The following is a 20,168-nucleotide window of genomic DNA, read 5'->3' on the forward strand; positions in this document are numbered from 1 at the left end:
GAGTTTTAGTGTGTCCTTCAGCACGTATAGTCTTGTTCAAGTATGAGATGCCTTTGGCTTGTTTAGATAGAGTCAAACTTCATGGCTTGTTTGTTTCCTTGATATGCTACTGCACAGAACCAAACTGCATTTGCGACCAAATATATTCATTTTAAAAATCTTTATATATATATGTTTGAAATTTTAAAAAGGCAATATTTTGGAGAGACTCGATAAAATACACTGCAGTCCTTTCTTTTCATTCATTCTTAACAGTCCATGAATCATAATGAGCTCCTGAGTTCCTCAGTACTGGCTCCCAAGGATTAACTCAGTGAATGTCAAGCACGGAGAGACCACTGTGAGGTCCAATGAATAAACACCAAACAATATAACAGACACATAGACCTGGACCCCATATACAAACCACTACAGCTGAAACTGACACCCGGAAACGGCAAGAAGATCCATCAACAGACACATCAACCTGGACCCCACATACAAACTAATACAGCTGAAACTGACACCCGGAAGCGGCAAGAACAAACCACTATAAATACCGGAAGAAACATCAAAGCAGCGCTTCACAGGAAGCTCCAATAGCACTGATGATGTTCCCTAGCCAGGGAACGAAACGTTTGCAGCAAAAACTTCCAGCTCGGCGAACAGAACCACAACACCAAACAATACCTTAACTCGGTGCTTTTCAAACCCAAGCAGAAAGTATTGGAAATACTCAACAGGACAGACATTAAGTGAGGAGAGAGAAAGAGAGCTAACATTTTAGGTCTATGACCTTTCCTCAAAGAACAGGAGGACACAAATATTTTTAGCTGAAGTCCCCATTTCCAAATTCATTTGTATTCTTGCACATTTCATTTACATTACAACAATCAACAACAAGAGCTTAGCTCTGAAGAAGGGGCACTGGACCCGACATGTTAACTCTGAATTGTCTCCACGCTGCTCGACCTGTTGACCTTTATTTAAGCAATTTCTATCTTTTGTTTCTGATTCTGCAGTTCCTTTAGCTTTCTGATTAAATCATCATGATATTTAATATTCAGCAAGGACCTGGAAAAGAGCTCATTATTTTGACATCCTAGATCTGAGTTTAAAATGCTTCCAAAATCTTTCCTCCCTGGAACAAGGCTGACTTCATTTCACAATCAATGCCAACCTAGGTATTGGTAGGTCAATGGTAATCTTCTGCTGCCCTCAGTATCTCCTGTGACCACCTCTCCCATGTATCATGGATGGACTCTGTTAATTGGATCCAGAGCTACAGGTGTTAATATGAAACTAGATGCATAACCTTTCCATAAAAGTTGCTTTATTTACACAACCTGTATCTGCCTCCCACCTTCTAACACCCAATGCCCAGAAGTCATTCCTCATACAAAAATGATTTCTATTCAATCTGTTCAGCCTTTGTGTTGCACACTTCTGTGGCAGGTCAGACTTGAACACAGACTAGCTAGCCTAGAGGCAGGGACAGTACTCTGTGCCATAGGTAATTACCTTGTGCTCAGGGTATGTAATCAATTAATGCCTTACACATCCTTAACCAGGATAATGTACTCATGCCAGCAGGGCTTTTATGGTGCGGTCTTAATTTCCTTATCTCTGGGTTAGAGGATCCAGGAACAGGTTTCATCTGCCCTAGACGTGTGACATAACGGCTGATTAAAAATACTGTATCTATTTAACATGCCAGTATTTCAATCCATTCACACTGCCCAACTCAAAGTGGCCACCAGTGCTTGCTATTTAACACTTCACCATTTGAAACACCATTCCACCCAGAGGAAGCTGAGTCTCAGACCAGTTCGGTACTGGCTTCTGTCAGCTACTAGCCAGACTTTGCTGCCTTAGTTTAGCACCATAATAACATGTAAGCATCATTGCTATATCGTTGCTTAATTAACAACAGCAGCTCCACTTGCAATGCATTGGTTGTTTGTAGCAGTTAGGGCTGTTCGGAGGTAGCGACGTATTCTTCGATCGTATTAATTCATAGCAGACTAGTTGGGAACACTTTCTCCTCTAACTACAGATAATGTAAGTTCAAACAACATTGAGTTTGTGGTGGTACTGACAGCATACTGTGTTGTTGGCTTCAGATGACAGAAAGAACCAGATATCTATAGCACCTTTCATGGCGACTGGCTATTTGGAAGCCAATGGAGTATACTTTGAAGCATAGTCACTGGTATAATGTGATAATGCCCAGATCATTTTTTTTGTGATATCGATTGTGGGTTAAATGGTGCCCAAACCACCAAAGAGAAGCCCCCTCTGCCCCTCTTCACAGTGACGTCTTTTACATCCATGTGCGAGGGTAGTTGGAATGTCAGTTTAATATCTTATCGAAAGGACAGCAGCTTTAGCAGTGCAACGCTTCCTCAATGCTACACTCAAACATCAGCCTGGACGAGGGGTTCACATCTCAGAATAGGTTAAATCCACAGCCTTCTGACTCAGAGTTGAGAATCCTACTGACTGAACCAGGGCAGCACACCGAACAGTGAGCCCAATAAAACTGGACATTAAAAGATCCCAGGGCATTATGTGAGGGTCAGAGAATTTCCCTGGGGCTTCTGGTCAACATTGTAAAGCTAACAACAATCTGCATGACAGTGCATTTATCTTTTTGTCTTAGGGTGAATTGAACATCAGAATCATGCCCAAAATAGGTGTCATTATGCTTCAAAAAAATCCACTGCACGACAAAGAGGTTTTTTTGATGTTTCTGAGACCTGTGATAAAACCCAATAAGAAATGCCCCATTGTAGCTCTACCACTTACACACTATGGGACTTACTTTGTGCGAAACAAGGTGTGGGCCAAATGGCAATACCTGTTGAGCTGATCTTCTGATCTTTGTGCCCACTGAGTGCTGGCTGTTGATTCACTGTCTCACTGCATATAGGGATCATGCAACCCAATCTCTCCCATGGGAGAAAGGAGCCACTACTGACTGCATTTGGACAAATGCTTGCTGATCTAATGGGGTGAGGCTCACATTTCATCCCAGAAATCCACGCAAGTGACAGTGCAGTCCACCAGGAATGGCTGTGGGCATGAGCAATGCACATGGTCTCAAAATGTATCTCACCCAAAGACTCTCAGGCACAGCGTAAAATTGACCGACGGTGGAATAGTAAATAAGCAGCATCTGTACCCTTTAATTCTTCCCGCCTCTAAAAATAATGTGACAGGGTAAATGTGGAAAGGTTGCTTCCCCTTGTTGTACAGTTGGGCAGAATGGAGAATAAAGAGCCGAACATTTAAGAGAGTGATGAGGAGGGTTTTTTTGTCTTAGGGGTTTGTGAAGTCTGTTGAGGCCGGATCTTTTAAGCATATTCAAGGCTTTTTAATCAAATCTTAAGGTCATACAGTCATAGAGATCTTCAACACAGAGAAAGGCCCTTCAGCCCATCATGTCCCATCAGTTAAAAACAACCACCTGACTATTCTAATCCCATTTTCCAGCACATTGCCCATAGCCTTGCATACGTTGGCATTACAAGTGCACTTCTAAACATTTCTTATATGTTATGAGGGATTCTGCCTCTACTACCCTTATGAGCAGTGAATTCCAGATTCCCACCACCCTCTGGGTGAAAAGTGCTTTCCTCACATAAGCCTTACTTTAAATCCATGTCCCTAGACATTGATCCCTACATCAGGGGCAAAGTTTTTTCCTGTCTACCTTTCCAATCTTTAAGAGAATCGAGGGCTTTGGGGAAAAGGCAGGAAAATTGAGTTGTGAACTATCAGGTCGGCGATGATCTCATTGAATAGTGGTGCGGACTCAATGGGCAGACTTCTGCTCCTACATCTTAGAGTCTTTTGACAGCCTTTGCTAAGAGTAGGATTCCCTGGCTGCTACTCCTGTCTTCAACCTCACCAAGATAACCACCCTCCATGTCTCAACCAGAGGTACGGCCACAGAATATGCCTTCATATAAACCCAATGTCAAACACAATGGCAGGAAGGGGGAGTGGAGGGAGAGGTAGAGTAAAGGTGGGGAATTTGGTAGCACAGAGATTTTGCTGCAGAGCTACAACTTCACAAGCCTACATCAATAGTGCAGAGCATGGGAGTTCAAACCTCCCCGTGGTAGCTTGAGAAAGTCTTCCTTTGAAACATGGGAAATAAAATATTGGTACAGGAACATGAAATGATAATTAGCTAACTGGCTTATTAAAATAACATCATTATGGCGGCAGATGCCAAATACAATAATGCTATAAATCAAACATAATCATTATTCATAACATTAGTTATAGATAATTGCAATAAAAATAAAGTATAAGCTAATGAAAACATTGCATAATTATAAACAGTACAAAAAAAATAATTTATTAGAATTGACATAAAGTCAAAGCTTTAGATCTTTAGGGCTGGGACACAAGAAATCAACCTTAGAAAAGGGATAGCAATTTATACAGCATGTGAAGAGGGTGTGGACTGGTTAGATTGTGGTTGGCACAAGGGTGGTTAGCTATCAATCTTTGTTAGCTGCTGAACCCATTGTTGTTACCCAGGTCTAGACTACACGCAACTCTCAAGACCAATGCCAACATGATCATCCCTCACCAGTTCTACGAAGTGGCCTAGAAAACGATTTAACTGGATTGAACTACTACACCGCTCCAAGGACAAGAATACAACAATTGGCTCTCCTCATTACTCCTCATCTCTACTGTAGCTAAGACGGTGGTGAGTAGATCTCTAAGTCAGAGTCTGACTCAAGTCCCACTCCAGAGATTTTATCACAACAATCTAGGCTGCCACTCGAGTGCAGGACTGAGGAGGTGCTGCATAGTTGGAGGTGCTGTACAGTTAGATGGGATGTGAAATCAATGCTCTCTCTGTGGGTGAATACAAAGATCCCTTGGGCTTATTTTGAAGAAGAGCAGGATGGGGGCAGTCCCCTGATGCGCTGCCAGATATATTTATCCTTCAAACAGCATCACAATATCAGAGGACTGGGTCATTACCATCATTGCCATTCATGGGACTTTGCTGTATGTACATCGGCTGCAAGATTCCAACTCTGCAACATTTCACAAATCCTTCACTAGTTGGAAAAGTGCTTTACGATGTCCCAGGTTGTGTCAGGTGCGAAGCAACATTGCACGTTTTCTTTTCTGCTAGCCTGGGGAGCGATGGTTGCAAGGGGAGCAGCAAGAGGGGACATTCATGCTTTGACAACTGCTCTCTGAGAGCAGCCAGTGACTGAATGTTGGGCCTTTCTGAAACCACACCAGATGAGAATTGATCAATTGAGGTTTAGTGTTTGGGTGGTAGCGCGTGGGGAAAGTTTCAACACCAGATGTCACCACCGCTGTAAAACTGTGTCCTTCTGGTCTGTAAACACACACGGGTGGTTCTGACTTTCTGACATTACAAAAGCTGGAAATCTGTGAGTCACAAAGCTCTCTGACATATGAGGGTCCCACGCACTGGCAAAAGAATCTCTTTCATCCCGAGCTGCTCGCTGGCGCAAAGTTCAATCGTTAAGAATTCTTACAGTAAAGAGAACACAGTTTTGCAAAAGCTGAACTCGTGGAGAGGAAGAAATAATGGAACAATATTTTTCCAAGCACAATGCCAAAACTGACAAGTCGAATCTTTTTCTCTTGCTGCCAAGTTCACCCCCACTGCTATTATGTTAAAGCAAAACTTAATGGAATGGGTTCCCATGTGTTTGGTTAGTGTATATTGAAAACACATTATATCTGAGATTGTTACTTGGTTCACATTTTTCCTCAACAAATATTAAGTCGTTATTCTAATTTTCTCCCGTTGGCAAAAGGTAGGTCTCCTCCATAAAACAAAAACTCATCAGCGACTTTAATACGTTGAAGACAAGTGTAATTCCCTTCATGATTCGAATTCTCACTATCTCCGCCATCTCACAGTCTCTCTCACCTCCTCCAGACCATCAACACTATGGGGGCTCAATGCACCTCCAATTCTGGCCCCTTATACATCCCTGATTTTAATCACTTGCTCATTGGTGGCGGAGCCTTCCCCTGCCTCAGTCCCAAGCAATGTAATTCTTTCCCGAAATGTCTCAATCTTCTTTACCTTCTGTTTTTCCTTTCTAGCACACCCTAAAATACTTCCCAAAGTTTGGTCAGAGGCCAGTTGCAGTTGCACTATAAAACACATAACCTATCATACAATACCATTTCATACAATCTTAGATACTTCAATGCTACCAGCAAAACTAACGTCATTTACAAGATACCATGCAAGAATTGTAAACAACACTGCATCAGACAAACTAGCAGGAAACTTGCCACTAGGATACATGAACATCAACTAGCCACCAAATGACTCGACGCACAATCACAGACAAAGGACGACACCACTTTGACTGGGTCAACACCCACATCCTAGACAGGCGAAACAAAGACACGCACAAGAAGTCTTAGAAGCGTGGCATTCTAACCAGAACTCCATCAATAAGCACATCGATTTAGATCCTATCTACTTTCTCTTGGAAAAAAAGAACCGGAAATGACATCACCCATCTTAAGAAACCAAGGCCTATAAATAGAGAGGTGGGACATACCACCAGCACTTCACCGGAGACTCTCACTGATGATGTTACTTAGTCATGGTGACGAAATGTCTGAAAACAAACTTTCCAGCTCGGTGAGCTAATTTACACATTTATACTTCAATATTAACACATGGTATATGGGGCAATGCCATGCTGTACTGTATCATATCATACTGTAGAGTACCAGTCCATACCATACCATACAATATCCTGAAATACCATGCTAATAGGTACAGTTCAATATCATTCGATACATGCAGTGCCATACCATACACTTTAATGGCATATTATACCATTCAGTATGGCATCAAACAGCACCATACCATACATACACTCTCATAGTGTTCCACACAGTGTAATACTTACTTGTATATTCACCCACTGGGCTAACTGAATCATGATGCTCCATTTCAGTATAAGTCCAGTTAACCCTCCAGCATCTAACACCATTCAGTCTCTTTTATGTTATGAACAGAAGCTGTAGAACGTTAAAAAAAAGAACATTTTTGTCCTTTTTAATCAGAGAATGAAGCAGCAGGAAGGACATTTGCAATGATTTGAAGTTCACTTCCTTCCAATTCAAGATGTTTGAGGCTTTTTTGGCACGTTTCTGACAGCTTTTGCTCCGTCAGAACATCGATCAAAAGCTGATGGCTTTTCGGTCGCAACTTGTGAAATGACAGCCACAGAGACACGGTCATGGGCACTGTCCCTGAGCTGAACCCTATTCCAATCAGAAAAATGAGCTAAAATTCACGTATTGCGAATGCTGCATCAGCAACTTTTCATATCGGCTTCTGCCAGCTGCCCACCTTACCTGAGATGGGGAGGTTGTCACTTCAAGGCTTAACAGTGTAGAGGCAGGAGGAAGATTCCTCCAGTTGGGACCGGGGGTGGGGGTGGAATCGAGAACCAAGGGGATGCAGACTGAGAAGAAGAGGTCAGTCATTTCAGACTGAGCGGAGGAGGAATTTCCTCAATCGGCGGGTGGCAATCTCTGGAATTCCCTGCAGCAGGGGGCTGTGGAAGCTCACTTATTGAATATACATAAGCCTCATATTAACAAATGGCTACATGAGGAAATCAAAGGATAATGTAGGGGAAAGAGGTATTGAGGCAGAAGATGAACCATGACCTCATTAAATACTGGAGTGTACTCAAAGTCTGATTGGCTTACTCCTGGTTCTTTAACTCTTTACCCAGAGTAGTGAGAAATTTTGGAACCCATGTCCACAGGGAATTATTTTCGGTGATTTGCACATTTTCACTCCAGAGATGCCAAATAAACACAAACGCATGAGGAGAACAGAAGGTTATGTTGAAAGGGTGACATGAAATAGGAGCAGGAGAAGATTCCTGTGGAGAAAGAATGAACTGTTTCTGTGCTATAAAGCAAGCAACAGATAATACGAAGACTAAAGTTCACCGAAAATGCAAGTCTACTGACGTGGAGTAGAGTGTTAAATAGGGTTTCATATTCATCGATAAAGATGATCAGAGCAGATGCTGCATTGAGTTATCACAGTGACTTCCCAACTCCTCCACTTGTTGCCTGGTGATTCATTAGCTGCAGGAGGAGGGGCAGACAGTCTTTCAGTTCCACACTGCCTGGAATACCTTAAAATAATCCCCAGCCACACAGATGTCCTGGACTTGATTAAATCTAACAGTATTTACGCAATTGAAGAATCACAGTTCTGCAGATGTGTTGGTCCCACAGGCGTCTAATGTGGTCAGTTTGAGGAGAGTGGGAGAATTCCCCAACTTCACACCATCAGCTTTGGATTTCCTGCAACTCAGAATTGATTGACGGTTCAGCTTTCAGTAATAGGTAGGTAGTATGAAAAGGAAAATTCACTGGTGGAGTTGATGCCAGAATTGAAAGAGGTTTTCATGCTCTCGTCTAAGAAAATTCAAACTAATTTTCAAAGCACTCTTCAGGGTCTGGATATCCCAGTCAGGCAGGAAGGAGTGACATGCAGGACCTTCATTCTGAAAGCTGCCCCAGCAATGCACACATCCCAAGGAAAAATAAAATTATACAACAGGCCACAGACGTTATTTGGGCATTTGAGCAACCACTCAAAGCTATAAGAGACTACAGAGAGAGACAGTGGGCAGGGTAAGGACACATACACTCCCTCACCCTCCACTAACTATAACTGCCTGGTTAAAAACATGCAGCTGTATTCATTTGCTATTTGGGGTGTGTTCAAGGTGACACCTTTTTGTATGTAGAAGTGTATCACTTATTCTGAAAAACAGCTTTGCTGCTAACCTATGCTAACGTGTGCCAACATAAGTACAGCGGTGTCTAAGAAATGAATGATTCCCTGTGTGTTGTGCCTTTAAACTTAATGCAGAGAATGAACATGTATGCTCCAAAAGCCAAAGTATTTCAACCAAGTATCAAAAGGTAGCATTTGAGAGAATCTTTGATCAAATCTTCCCCCATCTCCAAATTCACGTTGAGTGAGGGCTTCACATTCCATCCATGGGCATGTACGGACACTTGAGCACATGTGCAATTCACAATTAAATACATCTGCCTGCACAATACATTAGAATACCTCCAAATGATCTATGACCACAGTGACAAACAAACGTAAGGATGATTAATTAATCATTTACAAGTAGCTAATGTCCTTCCTCCAGCCCCTTGAGGGGGCAAGCATCCCAGAAGATGACAGTTTCAGGTATACCTGCTGCAATTTACTGGGCAAGGCTTTTAAAATTTGAGATTGACAGTGCGGTGTTTGCAAGACAATGGTCTTGGGCCGCAGTGCAGTGGATTCTACTTCACTCTCTCAACTGAAAGAAGGAGAATCGCTGTGGTGTCTTTTGTTCGTTAAAATCCTTTTAGTTTTTAGCTGTTTTTCAATTAGAAATCCTTTCAGTCATTTTTTAGCTTGCATGCGTCAATGAGTTTTTCATGTGTGGCATCGATGTCTTTCTTCCTTCTCCAGGGCACCCCTATTGGCTGCTATTTTTCCCGTTTTTCAGTAGATTTATTCTTCAATATCCTCCCTGAGATTGGCATTGAGGACTTCACCTTCATTAGGAAGAAGCAGGAATTGTAATGTTAAAGGTGTTGTCAGCTCCTGTCTCATTTTGACAGAAATAATTGAGCTAAGAGTTTAGTGTATGCAACCACCCACAGCAAAGAAACTCAGAAACTGATTTCTTTAATAGTTATGTGCCATGCTGTGTTTGATCACCTTTTCCTGTTGCTTTTGGTTTGCTGACAAAATGAGGTCAAGTTCATTGCTCTGTCCCTCCAAAACATTGAATCCACCCTCCTCCCCACCCCCAATACCTCAACTTGTGATTGCTTCATATCTTGGCTTGAATGAAGCTTTACAAGGAATGGAGGATGAAAGGTAGGCAGCCCGGAGACTCAATCACATTGCCAGTGCTTAAAGGCTGGTGTAGCTGCCTGTTCTCTTGATATCTGGTCTCCATTGCAACTTTAAATGACTGCCTTACTTCATGGAATCCCTACAGTGTGTAATCAGGCCATTTGGCCAAAGGAGTCCATACTGGCCCTCCACAGAGTATCCCACCTGGACCCGGCCCTATCCCTGTAACCCTGCGTTCCCCAGGGGTGATCCACCTAGCCTGCCCAGCCCTGGACACAATGGGGCAATAAAGCACGGACAATCCATCTAGCCTGCACATCTTGGGACTGTGGGAGGAAACCAGAGCACCCGAGGGAAACCCACACAGACACGGGGAGAATATACAAGCTCTAGACAGACAGAAACTAGCTGCCCTTGTGAAGGTGATGGCGAGCTGTTTTCTTGAACTGCTGCGGTCCGCTTGGTGTAGCTAGACCCACAACTCCATTGGGGGGGGGGGGGAGCCTCAGGATTTTGATCCTGATCTTCAGCTGCTTCTGTCAAGAAAAGACAGTTCAACGGTTGAGTGGCGGTGTAAGTGTGGTGGAGCTTTGTCTCAAACGCTGAGGGTCACTCAGGCTCTCTGATGATCCTGTTGGCAGGTCCTCTTAACTGGCTAAATTTACAACTGCCAGAGTTAATCATGTCTTAAGTTAACCCAATGCCAGACTCCACTTGTACTGCTGCCAACTTCTTCCATTATATCTACTTATCTTCCATTGGAAACTCAGCTTTTTTGTTTTGCATTCTGCAAATAACCAGAGCATAAAAAACTTGCTGAAAAATTCTTTTAGTTTCACGCTATGGTGACCTTTACAATCAGAGTTCTTTTATTAAGGTTTATTCTCCTTAATACATGGGGAACTAAATGATGGAGTGGTGCATATCTCAGCATTAACTGGGCCATACCAGCTATCTAGCCTAAAGCACTGACCTGTAATAAAAGCTCTCCCTCTGGCAGGACACCGTCCGCCAATCCCAACACTTTCCTGTTGCCATGGTTACCGCTTCCATCGGCGATCTTGTTACAGCTGTGGTTCTTCAAGGCAACTGAAATGAAGCACAGTAATGGGTTTAACACAACCATAATATTTACAGAAACACTGCTGCGCACGTCAAAACCTTTCAGTCCATTGGCGCTCACACACCATGCAGTTGGCTATGAGTGACAGCAATGCCTACGCCTTCTCCCAGGGATTATACCAAAATCCATAAACATGTTCATGACAACATCAGCTCAAAGGGGGCCACATGGGTATGCTGTATCGTGGGATATGGAGTACGCAGGAGATACACTATACAAAATTGGCGGTAGGCGATGCACTTCTCTGCCTGAGTTAAACATAATCAAAATTAAGTGGGAAGATTGATAATTGGCAACAGCACCCTCTGCCATTATACGACCGATCACTCACTTTACCTTATTCACAGTATGAGGTTTCCTGTAGATAGTGGATGCACTGGTTATGATTTTCCAAAATTCCCTAGATTCTGGAACTGTCTTAGTCAATGGAAAGTAGGAAAATGAATCCCTACGCCTTAACAAAAGCAGCGAGAGAGAGAGAACAGGGAACTACAGGCCAGTTAGCCTGTCACAATCATTGAGAAAGTGCTAGAATCTATCAGTAAGAAAGATTTAACAATACACTTAAAAAAAACCATGAAAAGTGATAGTCACGTTACTTCATGGAAGGGAAATGATGTTTGCTGAAGACACGGAGGTTTTTTGAGGATGTAAACAGTGGGGTTGATGAAGGGGAATCAGTAGTTGTCATATACTTGGATTTCGAAAAGGTAAAAACTCAGGTGCCACACAAAAGATTAACAGGGAAGGTAAAGACTCATGGAATAGGGGTATTGGATTAACCTGGTTAGAGGATTAGTGAACTGACAGGAAACAAAGCATAGGCATGAATAAGACATGTTCAAATTGGCACACAATGACACATGAAATTCTGGAAGGATCAATGCTGGGACTTCAACAATTTACAATCTACACTGATGATTTAGATGAAGAGATAGAGAGTAATGTATCTAAGTCTGCTAAGCTACAAAGCTAAGTCAAAGGTAAGATGTGAGTAGAGCACAGAGATGCAAATACAGACAGATAGGTTAAGTGAGCAGGCAGAATAAATGGAAGATAGAGCATAATGCGGCAGGAATTTGAAGCTATTGACTTTTATCATCAGAATAGAAAAATAGAATATCTATACCATGCTTGAACATTTAACTTATAAGTGTTGATGTTGATGTTCAGAGAGACTTGGGTGCACGAGGTGTGCAGATATGCCAAGCAATTCAGAAGGCCAGAGTCAATAAAGCATGGCACTGGAAAAAGCACAGCAGGTCAGGCAGCATCTGAGGGGCAAGACAGCCAGGGTCCTGATGAAGAGTCAAGCCCAAAACTTCGACTCTCTTACTCCTCAGATGTTGTCTTTTCCAGCACCACACTTCATCGACTCTGACTTCTCCAGCATCTGCAGTCCTCACTATCTCCTAATTCAGAAGCCCATAAAACCAAATGATAAAGGAGCAGGATTAGGCCATTCGGCCTATTGAGTCTGTTCTGCCATTCGATCATGGTTGATATATTCCTCAACCCCATTTTCCTGCCCTCTCCCTGTAACCAGTGATCCCTTACCAATCAAGGACCTATCTATCTCTGTCTTAAATAAACTGAACGATTTGACCTCCAGAGATTCACCACCCTCTGGTTGAGGAAATTCTCCTCATCTCAGTTTTGAAGGATTGTCCCTTCAATCTGAAGCTGTACCCTTGCATCCTAGTTTCTTCTATAGAGGAAACATCTTCTCAATGTCCAATCTATCCAAGCCTCTCAGTATTCTGCTTTGTTAGTTATCCTTTGCTGTTTTTTTAAAGGCTTCCAAATCCTCTGGCTTCTAAATAATCTTCACCATATTATATGCTTTTTCTTCTGCTTTTATGCTGTCCCTGACTTCCCTTGTCAGCCATGGTTGTCTTATCCTCCCTTCGTTTGCTTCTTCCTCCTTAGAATGAATTTCTACTGTGCCTCCTGAATTACCCCCCGAGAAACCCCTGCCCCTGCTGTTCTAGCATCTTCCCTGCTCGGCTCCCCCTCCAATCAATTCTGGCCGGCTCCTCCCTCAAGTCTTTGTGGTCACTTCTACTCAGTTGTAATACCAATACATCGGATTTCAATTTCTCCCTCTCAAGCTGCAGGACGAATTCTATCATATAATGGCCACTGCCCCCAGAGATTCCTTCACCTTAAGCTCCCTAATCAAGTCTGCCTTGTTACACATCACCAAATCCAGAATTCCCTGTTCCCTAGTAGGATCCACCATAAACTACGCCAATAAGCCACTTTGTAGATACATCACAAATTCCATTTCTTGAGATCCACTACCAACATGATTTCCCAGGTTCCCCAGTACATTGAAGTTCCCCATAATTATGCCTTTCTTACCTGCCTTTTCTACCTCCTGATTTATTTTCTCCCCTATACCCTGACTACTATTAGGAGGCCTGTACACAATTCCTATCAGAGCCAGTTTTCCCTTTGCAGTCACTCAACTTTACACACATAGGTTCTACGTTTTCTGACTCCACGTCACTTCTTGCTATCGACTTAATATTGTTTCTTCCTAACAATGTCACCTTGCCCCCTCTGGCCACCTGCCTGTCCTTTCTATAGGACACGTGTCTTTGGTTATTTAGTTCCCAGCCCAGATCTCCTTGCAGCCATGTCTCCATGATACCCATAACATCGTACCTACCAATTTCAATCTGCTCATTGTTTTGTATACTGTATGCATTTAAGTACAACACCTTCAGTCCTGCATTAACTGCACCACCCCTTCTCATAGTTGTCACCTCATTTGCTGCGCCCAAAATTAGATTCCTGACCCTTTCCATACTCTTTGTCCTGTTACTTATTCTGGAAACATTAATAACCTCTGCTGAGCCCTCGCCAAATTCAATATTTTACATAATTTTCCTAAAGTCAGGCCCACTATTTAGTCTAAAGTCCTATCCACAGCCCTAGTTATGGTCCCAGCATGATTCAGGTAGAGACTTTCCCAACAGAAAAGCTCCCTCCTTCCCCAGTACTGGTGCCAAAGTCCCATGAATTCAAATCTGTTTCTTTCCCATCAACCTTAGAGCTAAATGTTTCCCTCTTTAATCTGGTTAACCCTGTGTCAGTTTGCTGGGGCTCAGTTTTAATCCAGAGATTACCATCTTTTTAGTTCAGCTTTTTAATTTAGCCCCTAGCTGCTCCTATTCCTTCAGCACAATCTCCTTCCTCTTTCTACCTACATCATTGGTATCCACATGGGCCACGTCAACTAGATCTTCCCCCTCCGATTCCAGGTTCCTCTGCAGCCCAGATGAAATATCCTGAACCTGGGCACCATGCAGATAATACAAACTTTCAAACTCTCAATCTCGGCCACAGACAACTGTGTTTATTCCCCTTACAATACTATCCCTGATCATAATTATATTTCACTCTTCTCCCACTCTTGAATGTGTACATTAATAACCTCGGCTGAGTCCATGCTATGGTCAGTTTATTCACCCTCCCCACAGTCGCCACTCTATTCCACACAGACAGCAAGAATCTCATATGTGTTAGACAGGCTCAAAGGCTGAGATTCCTTCAGCACTGCCATCTGATTTCCTCTACTTGCCTTGCTTGTAGTCATATCCTCCCGTCCCTGACCACCGACTGAATTTGAGGTAAGTAATCTAAGGGATGAGGCAGCCTCCTGAAACACACCATCCAGACAACCCTCCCCCTCCCTGATGTGTGGCAGCGTCTAAGCTCAGACTCCAGCTCATTGACTCTAAGCTCAGACTCCAGCTCATTGACTCTGAGCTGGAGTTCCTCGAGCAATCAACACTTGCTACAGATGGGATCACTATGAACCACAGTGGGGTTCACCAGCTCCCACATCATGCAGGAACAACACATCACCTAGCCACATCTCTATTTTAATTACTTGGTTCTTAATTTGATTTTGAACAATTTCGTACTGGAAATTTTAGTTTGTAGCTAGTAAATATTTTCCTTATTTACCTTTAATTGGTAAATAGCCTATAAAAGTCAAATTAGTTGCTATCACCAACCAATGAATCTACGGTCTTTCGTGCTGGGCCCCTGATCCTGAGCTTCAGTTTATCCTGATATAAAAACCTTACAAACCATGAGCCCAATATAAAGCAAGGAAAATGCACCTCTTCTCCTCTGCACTGAATTCCCACACTGTCTCCAAATTTCCCAAACTATACACTCACTCTGGCTGTGATCAAGACAAATGGCATACAGTCAGAGAGTCACAGAGATGTCCAGCACGGAAACAGACCCTTCGGTCCAACCCATTCACGCCGACCAGATATCCCAAACTAATCCAGTCCCATTTCCCAGCACTTGGCCCATATCATTCTAAACTCTTCCTATTCACATACCATGTTGGCCTTCATTGTAGGATACTTGAAATAAGGAAATAAGGAAGGTTCACTCGATTGGTCCCTGGGAGGAGAGGGTTTGTCACATGATGAGCGAGTTGAGTAACTCAGCTGTACAATTCCTGGAGTTTAGACGAATAGGAGGTGATCTCATTGAAACATAGAGAATTCCAAAGGAACTTGACAGGGTAGATACTGACATGTTGCTTTGTTGCATTGACTAGGGAATGTAGTTCATGCAGACACAGCCTCCTGAGAAAGGATCCAGTATTTCAGACTGAAGTGAGGAGAAACTTGTTCATTTAAATGGGTGTGAATGCTTGGAATTCTTCACCCCAGATGTGCCATTGTTGATGTGCCATATCTAACGCTGACACAGACAGATTTTTTGATCTCAAGCAGAAAGGAGAGTTGGAGCCCGAGGATCGTCAAGATCATGGTGAATGATGCACCAGGCTGGACTGGCAAGGGGTTCTGCTCCTGCTCCTATTTCTTACATTCTTGTATTCTGGTATGACAAAATAACCAATCCATTCTACAAACAAAAGTTTACTAATTCATTATGAATGGTTCTCAGAGGGAATGTGGGGATTTAGATCGGAGTACTGCTGGAAAAGCACAGTAGGTCAGGCAGCATCTGAGGAGCAGGAAAATCTCAGAGGGATTGTGCCCGATTGGAGGTCGATTGAACTGGCGAACAAGCTCTACATAGTGACTGGGACAATGGTGTGATTCCAGAGAGTGACAATGATGCTAACATGATCTGCTGGGCACGTATTACTGAGCACAATTATCTGCTGCTTATCCATTACTCAAGCAGCAGTATAACAATTGTCTGCAAAACTGATAGTTGGAGAGATGTGTCTGAGTTGGACTTAGTGAAGCTGCTGATTTCTGCTCCTTACGGCTAGATTTGTAGATTTTGCAGACAAACTGACTTCCAAATCCAATAAATTTAAAATATAAGCAACTTGTTTCTTATATGATTTGGAGATGTCGGTGTTGGACTGTGGTGTACAAAGTTAAAAATCACACAACACCAGATTATAGTCCAACAGGTTTAATTGGAAGCACTAGCACTGATGAAGGAGCAGCGCTCCGAACGCTAGTGCTTCCAAATAAACCTGCTGCACTATAACCTGGTGTGTGTGATTTTTAACTTTGTTTCTTATATATAGATTATTCTCCGATTTTGCAGTCATTTTCCAAGGAGTTTGGGAATTTAGGATTTAAGGGACAGCTTGTCAAGTATTTTCACCCGAAAGATAGAACATGGTAGACCCTGGAAAACTGCAACTAAGTAAATCTGAAATCAATCTGTAGGTTGAGTAGCAACTGACAAGGGTGAAACAGATTTAATAGTGCCGGGTTCAGACAATTGACCATTGACCTGAAATAATAAGATTATGTTGTTTCTCTTCAGTAATGTTTCTCTTGACATGACCACAGTTCAGAAGTTTGAAGTACTATCACCATTTTTAACTTGTAATTAAAAATTTAAAACAGGGCTAATACAGGCAAAAACACTTGCAGATAAATTAATTGGCTCTCTAGAGAGAGAGAGAGAGAGAGAGAGCTCCATGGAATGTCACACTTAAAGACAGGAAGAAAACTTGCAATAATAATCCTTCAAAAGAGGAGGAAGAGAGAAAGTGCACTCTCTTGTGTCCCAAAGGTGATCTGACCATTGAAATCTCTGAGCCCTTGCTCACGACACTTTGTAAGTGGACAATAATGTACTCCAGCGCAGAGAAGGGATGATCGGGAAGGGTGGATGAGCATGAGGCTTGGTGAGAAGGTTGGGATTTTGGGAGGAGCCTTGAAAGGGGTTTCAGGGATTTACAGAAGAAATTCCACCAGCTGAATGACCTCTATTGTAAAGGCTGCCCAACCTCAGTAATCCAGTTTGTATCCGATTAACAAATTCCAAGAAAGCAATCTTCCTTCCGTCAGTTGTTCATTGCTATTTCCCAACTGAGCAAGCCTGTACTGATTGAACCCTGATGGCAATGAAGCATTTGTTGATTATTTGACCAATCCAATTTGAATTCAAGGGGTACCATGCTGAAAAGTCCAACAGGCTGTCTACCAATTGCCCAGAATTCAGATTGTGTTCATCCAATAAGATTGCCTGTTAAGTAATAAAATTTCTGCCAAACCATTCATATCTGTCCTTCCCATTCTCTATAGGCACCATCTAAAACTTTACACAGCTAATAGGACCTCTAGAAATGTTATGGAGGCTGTAACACAGCAAAATGTTTACTGACAAAAGACATTCAAAATGCAGATCACAAAAGTACTTCAGCTCAGAGGGCTGGAACAGACAGACATTTAATGGTGAAATGACCTGTATTCTGTTGTACAAAGCACTGAAAGGCATAGGGATCACAGGAGGAAACAGAACTCCTGAAACCTATGAAAGAAAGTGAAACTGCTCTGAACGGATGGGAAGATGCAAAAGAATTGATGATCGATCCTAACCCTAACTATCCAGCCCCTTCCTGTTCCCTAATCCCACATCTGACCAATCCGACTTCACCTGCACATCACTGGCTGCAATCTGTTCTGCTGTATATTATCCTGATTTTTTTGTGTACACTCTGCGATGTTGCCAAACCCGACATACATGTCTGCAAAAAAAGCATTTTCTCTTGTATGCCAGTACTACTAGGGAAGGGTGAAAGTGAATCTAACTGTCATTAATGATTTAAACTGTGACCCTCCCCCCTTTCCTCCCTGCACACTGTGCTATGCCTTCATGTCTTAATAGCTTCAGATTTGCTTGGTTTCTCTGTCATCTCTTTCCAGTTGGTCCCCTCCTACTCTCCAGTTGGTAATGTGTTGCCAAGTTCCAGCACACCATGCAAGGCCCTTTTCTTCAATGTGACAGTTTAGGCATTATCCCTCTCAGTCCACTTCCTGCTTTGCTGGCAAGACAGACCACAACAAGATTCTGCCCCGGGGTTTCCTTCCCAAGGAGCTGACATCCTTTCGTTTTGAGAAAACTGTAAACTCTACAGCAACAGAATGTCAGAGGTGGTGTCTCCTTGCTACACCCTTCCTTCTCAGAGAACTTTCCACTGATCAGAGTTAGTGTGAACCAACAATTAAACCAAATGAAATCATTGAAGGCTATCCAATTTGTTGCTTTTCTCTTAGAGGGTGTATTGGCAGAGTGAGTATGTTACTGAACTAGAAATCCAGAGGCCTGGTAATCCAAGATGGAGGACGGGAAAAATTTCTGGCTGTAACAGGCTGCTCCTTTTTTGAGGTATTTTAGGTGTTGGAGGTGATTTCCTCGAATTCCAGGAGCAGCAATTGCATTGTTTTGGAACTTTGGAGAAAGAAAAAGTCAAAATAACAGCACCTCTCCATTTGCCAAAAGGTGCAAGGAAGGAGCGAAGGACTGCTGAGAAGGCGAGTATAACAGTTTAAAAAACTTATCTCAGACACCGGGGCCTCCATTTGCCAAGAGGTGCGAGGTAGAAGCAGAGGACTGCTGAATATAAAACATTTTTTTGAACAGAGCGGCGAGGAGAGAGGGCAGAGAGAAACGAGGGCTGCTGGGAAGTTTTTAAGTGGGTGAGATCTAAGCCTGAGACCCGACACCGTAGGGCCTTCCTCCCACCCACCTCCTCTGACCTTACTAAAAGTCTGTAAACTCGGTAAGTTTTCAGGTTTCTCACTTTTTTTTCTTCTCTTCCCTTGTTTAGCTCTGTGAGGGCTTTCAGAGTAGCAAAATACGGAGGTTGGTGCAGTTGCATGTTCCTCCTGCAGAATGTGGCAGGTGAGAGACACTTCACATGTCTCTGCCGACTACATCTGCAGGAAGTGCACCCAACTCCAGCTCCTTGAAAACCAAGTTCGGGAACTGGAGCTGGAGCTGGATGAACTACGGATCATCAGGAAGACTGAGAGGGAAAATTGAGAGGATGTACAGGGAGGTGGTCACTCCCCAGACACAGGATAAGGACAGCTGGGTTACTGTCAGGGGGAGGAAAGGGAGCTGGCGATCAGAGCAGGGATCCCTTGAAACCATTCCCCTCAGCAATAAGTATACCACTTTGGATACTGCTGGTGAGGACGACCTACCAGGGGAAAGCCATAGTTGTCAGGTCTCTGGTACTGAGCCTGGCACTGTGACTCAGAAGGGAAGGGGGGAAAATAGAAAAGCTCTAGTGGTTGGAGACTCAATAAATGGATTGACAGGAAATTTTGTGGTCAGGATCAGGACTCCCGGAAGGTATGTTGCCTCCCTGGTGCCAGGGTCCGGGATGTCACCGATCAGGTTTACAAGTTTCTGAAGGGGGAGGGGGAGCAGCCAGAAATCATGGTATATATTGGCACCAATGATATAGCCAGGAAAGGGACTGAGGATCTGAACAGTGACTACAGAGAGTCAGGTTGGAAGGTGAAGAGCAGGATGGGTAGAGTAGTGATATCAGGTTTGCTACCGGAGCCACGAGATAGTGAGATGAGAAACAGTCAGCGAATGCAGCTTAACATGTGGCTGTGAGGCTGGGGAAGGAGGGAGGGCTTCAGATACCTAGACCATTGGGATGCCTTCTGGGAAAGGTGGGACCTGTACGTGAAGGATGGGTTGCACCTGAGCTAGAGGGGCACAAATGTCCTGGGTTGGAGATTTGCTCGTGTGATTCAGGAGGGTTTAAACTAGTTTGGCAGGAGGGTGGGAATCAGAGCCACATATTGAGAGGGGGCCGTTGCAGATGGGGCAGTGACAGGATGTAGTGAA

At 43.2% G+C, this 20,168-nt stretch overlaps 1 protein-coding gene across 1 annotated transcript in view; it reads right to left on the bottom strand.

Annotated features, from left to right (window-relative positions):
* The window catches only part of ahr1b (aryl hydrocarbon receptor 1b), a 162,220-nt gene that overhangs the window by 57,763 nt on the left and 84,289 nt on the right, over positions 1-20,168 (bottom strand). Inside the window, exon 3 of the mRNA XM_060827514.1 lies at positions 10,896-11,011. Within this exon, the coding sequence (XP_060683497.1) occupies positions 10,896-11,011 (116 nt within the window). The remainder of the gene's footprint in view (positions 1-10,895; positions 11,012-20,168) is intronic.

Source organism: Hemiscyllium ocellatum, chromosome 7, assembly GCF_020745735.1.
Source record: "Hemiscyllium ocellatum isolate sHemOce1 chromosome 7, sHemOce1.pat.X.cur, whole genome shotgun sequence".
NCBI classification, from domain to species: Eukaryota; Metazoa; Chordata; class Chondrichthyes; order Orectolobiformes; family Hemiscylliidae; genus Hemiscyllium; species Hemiscyllium ocellatum.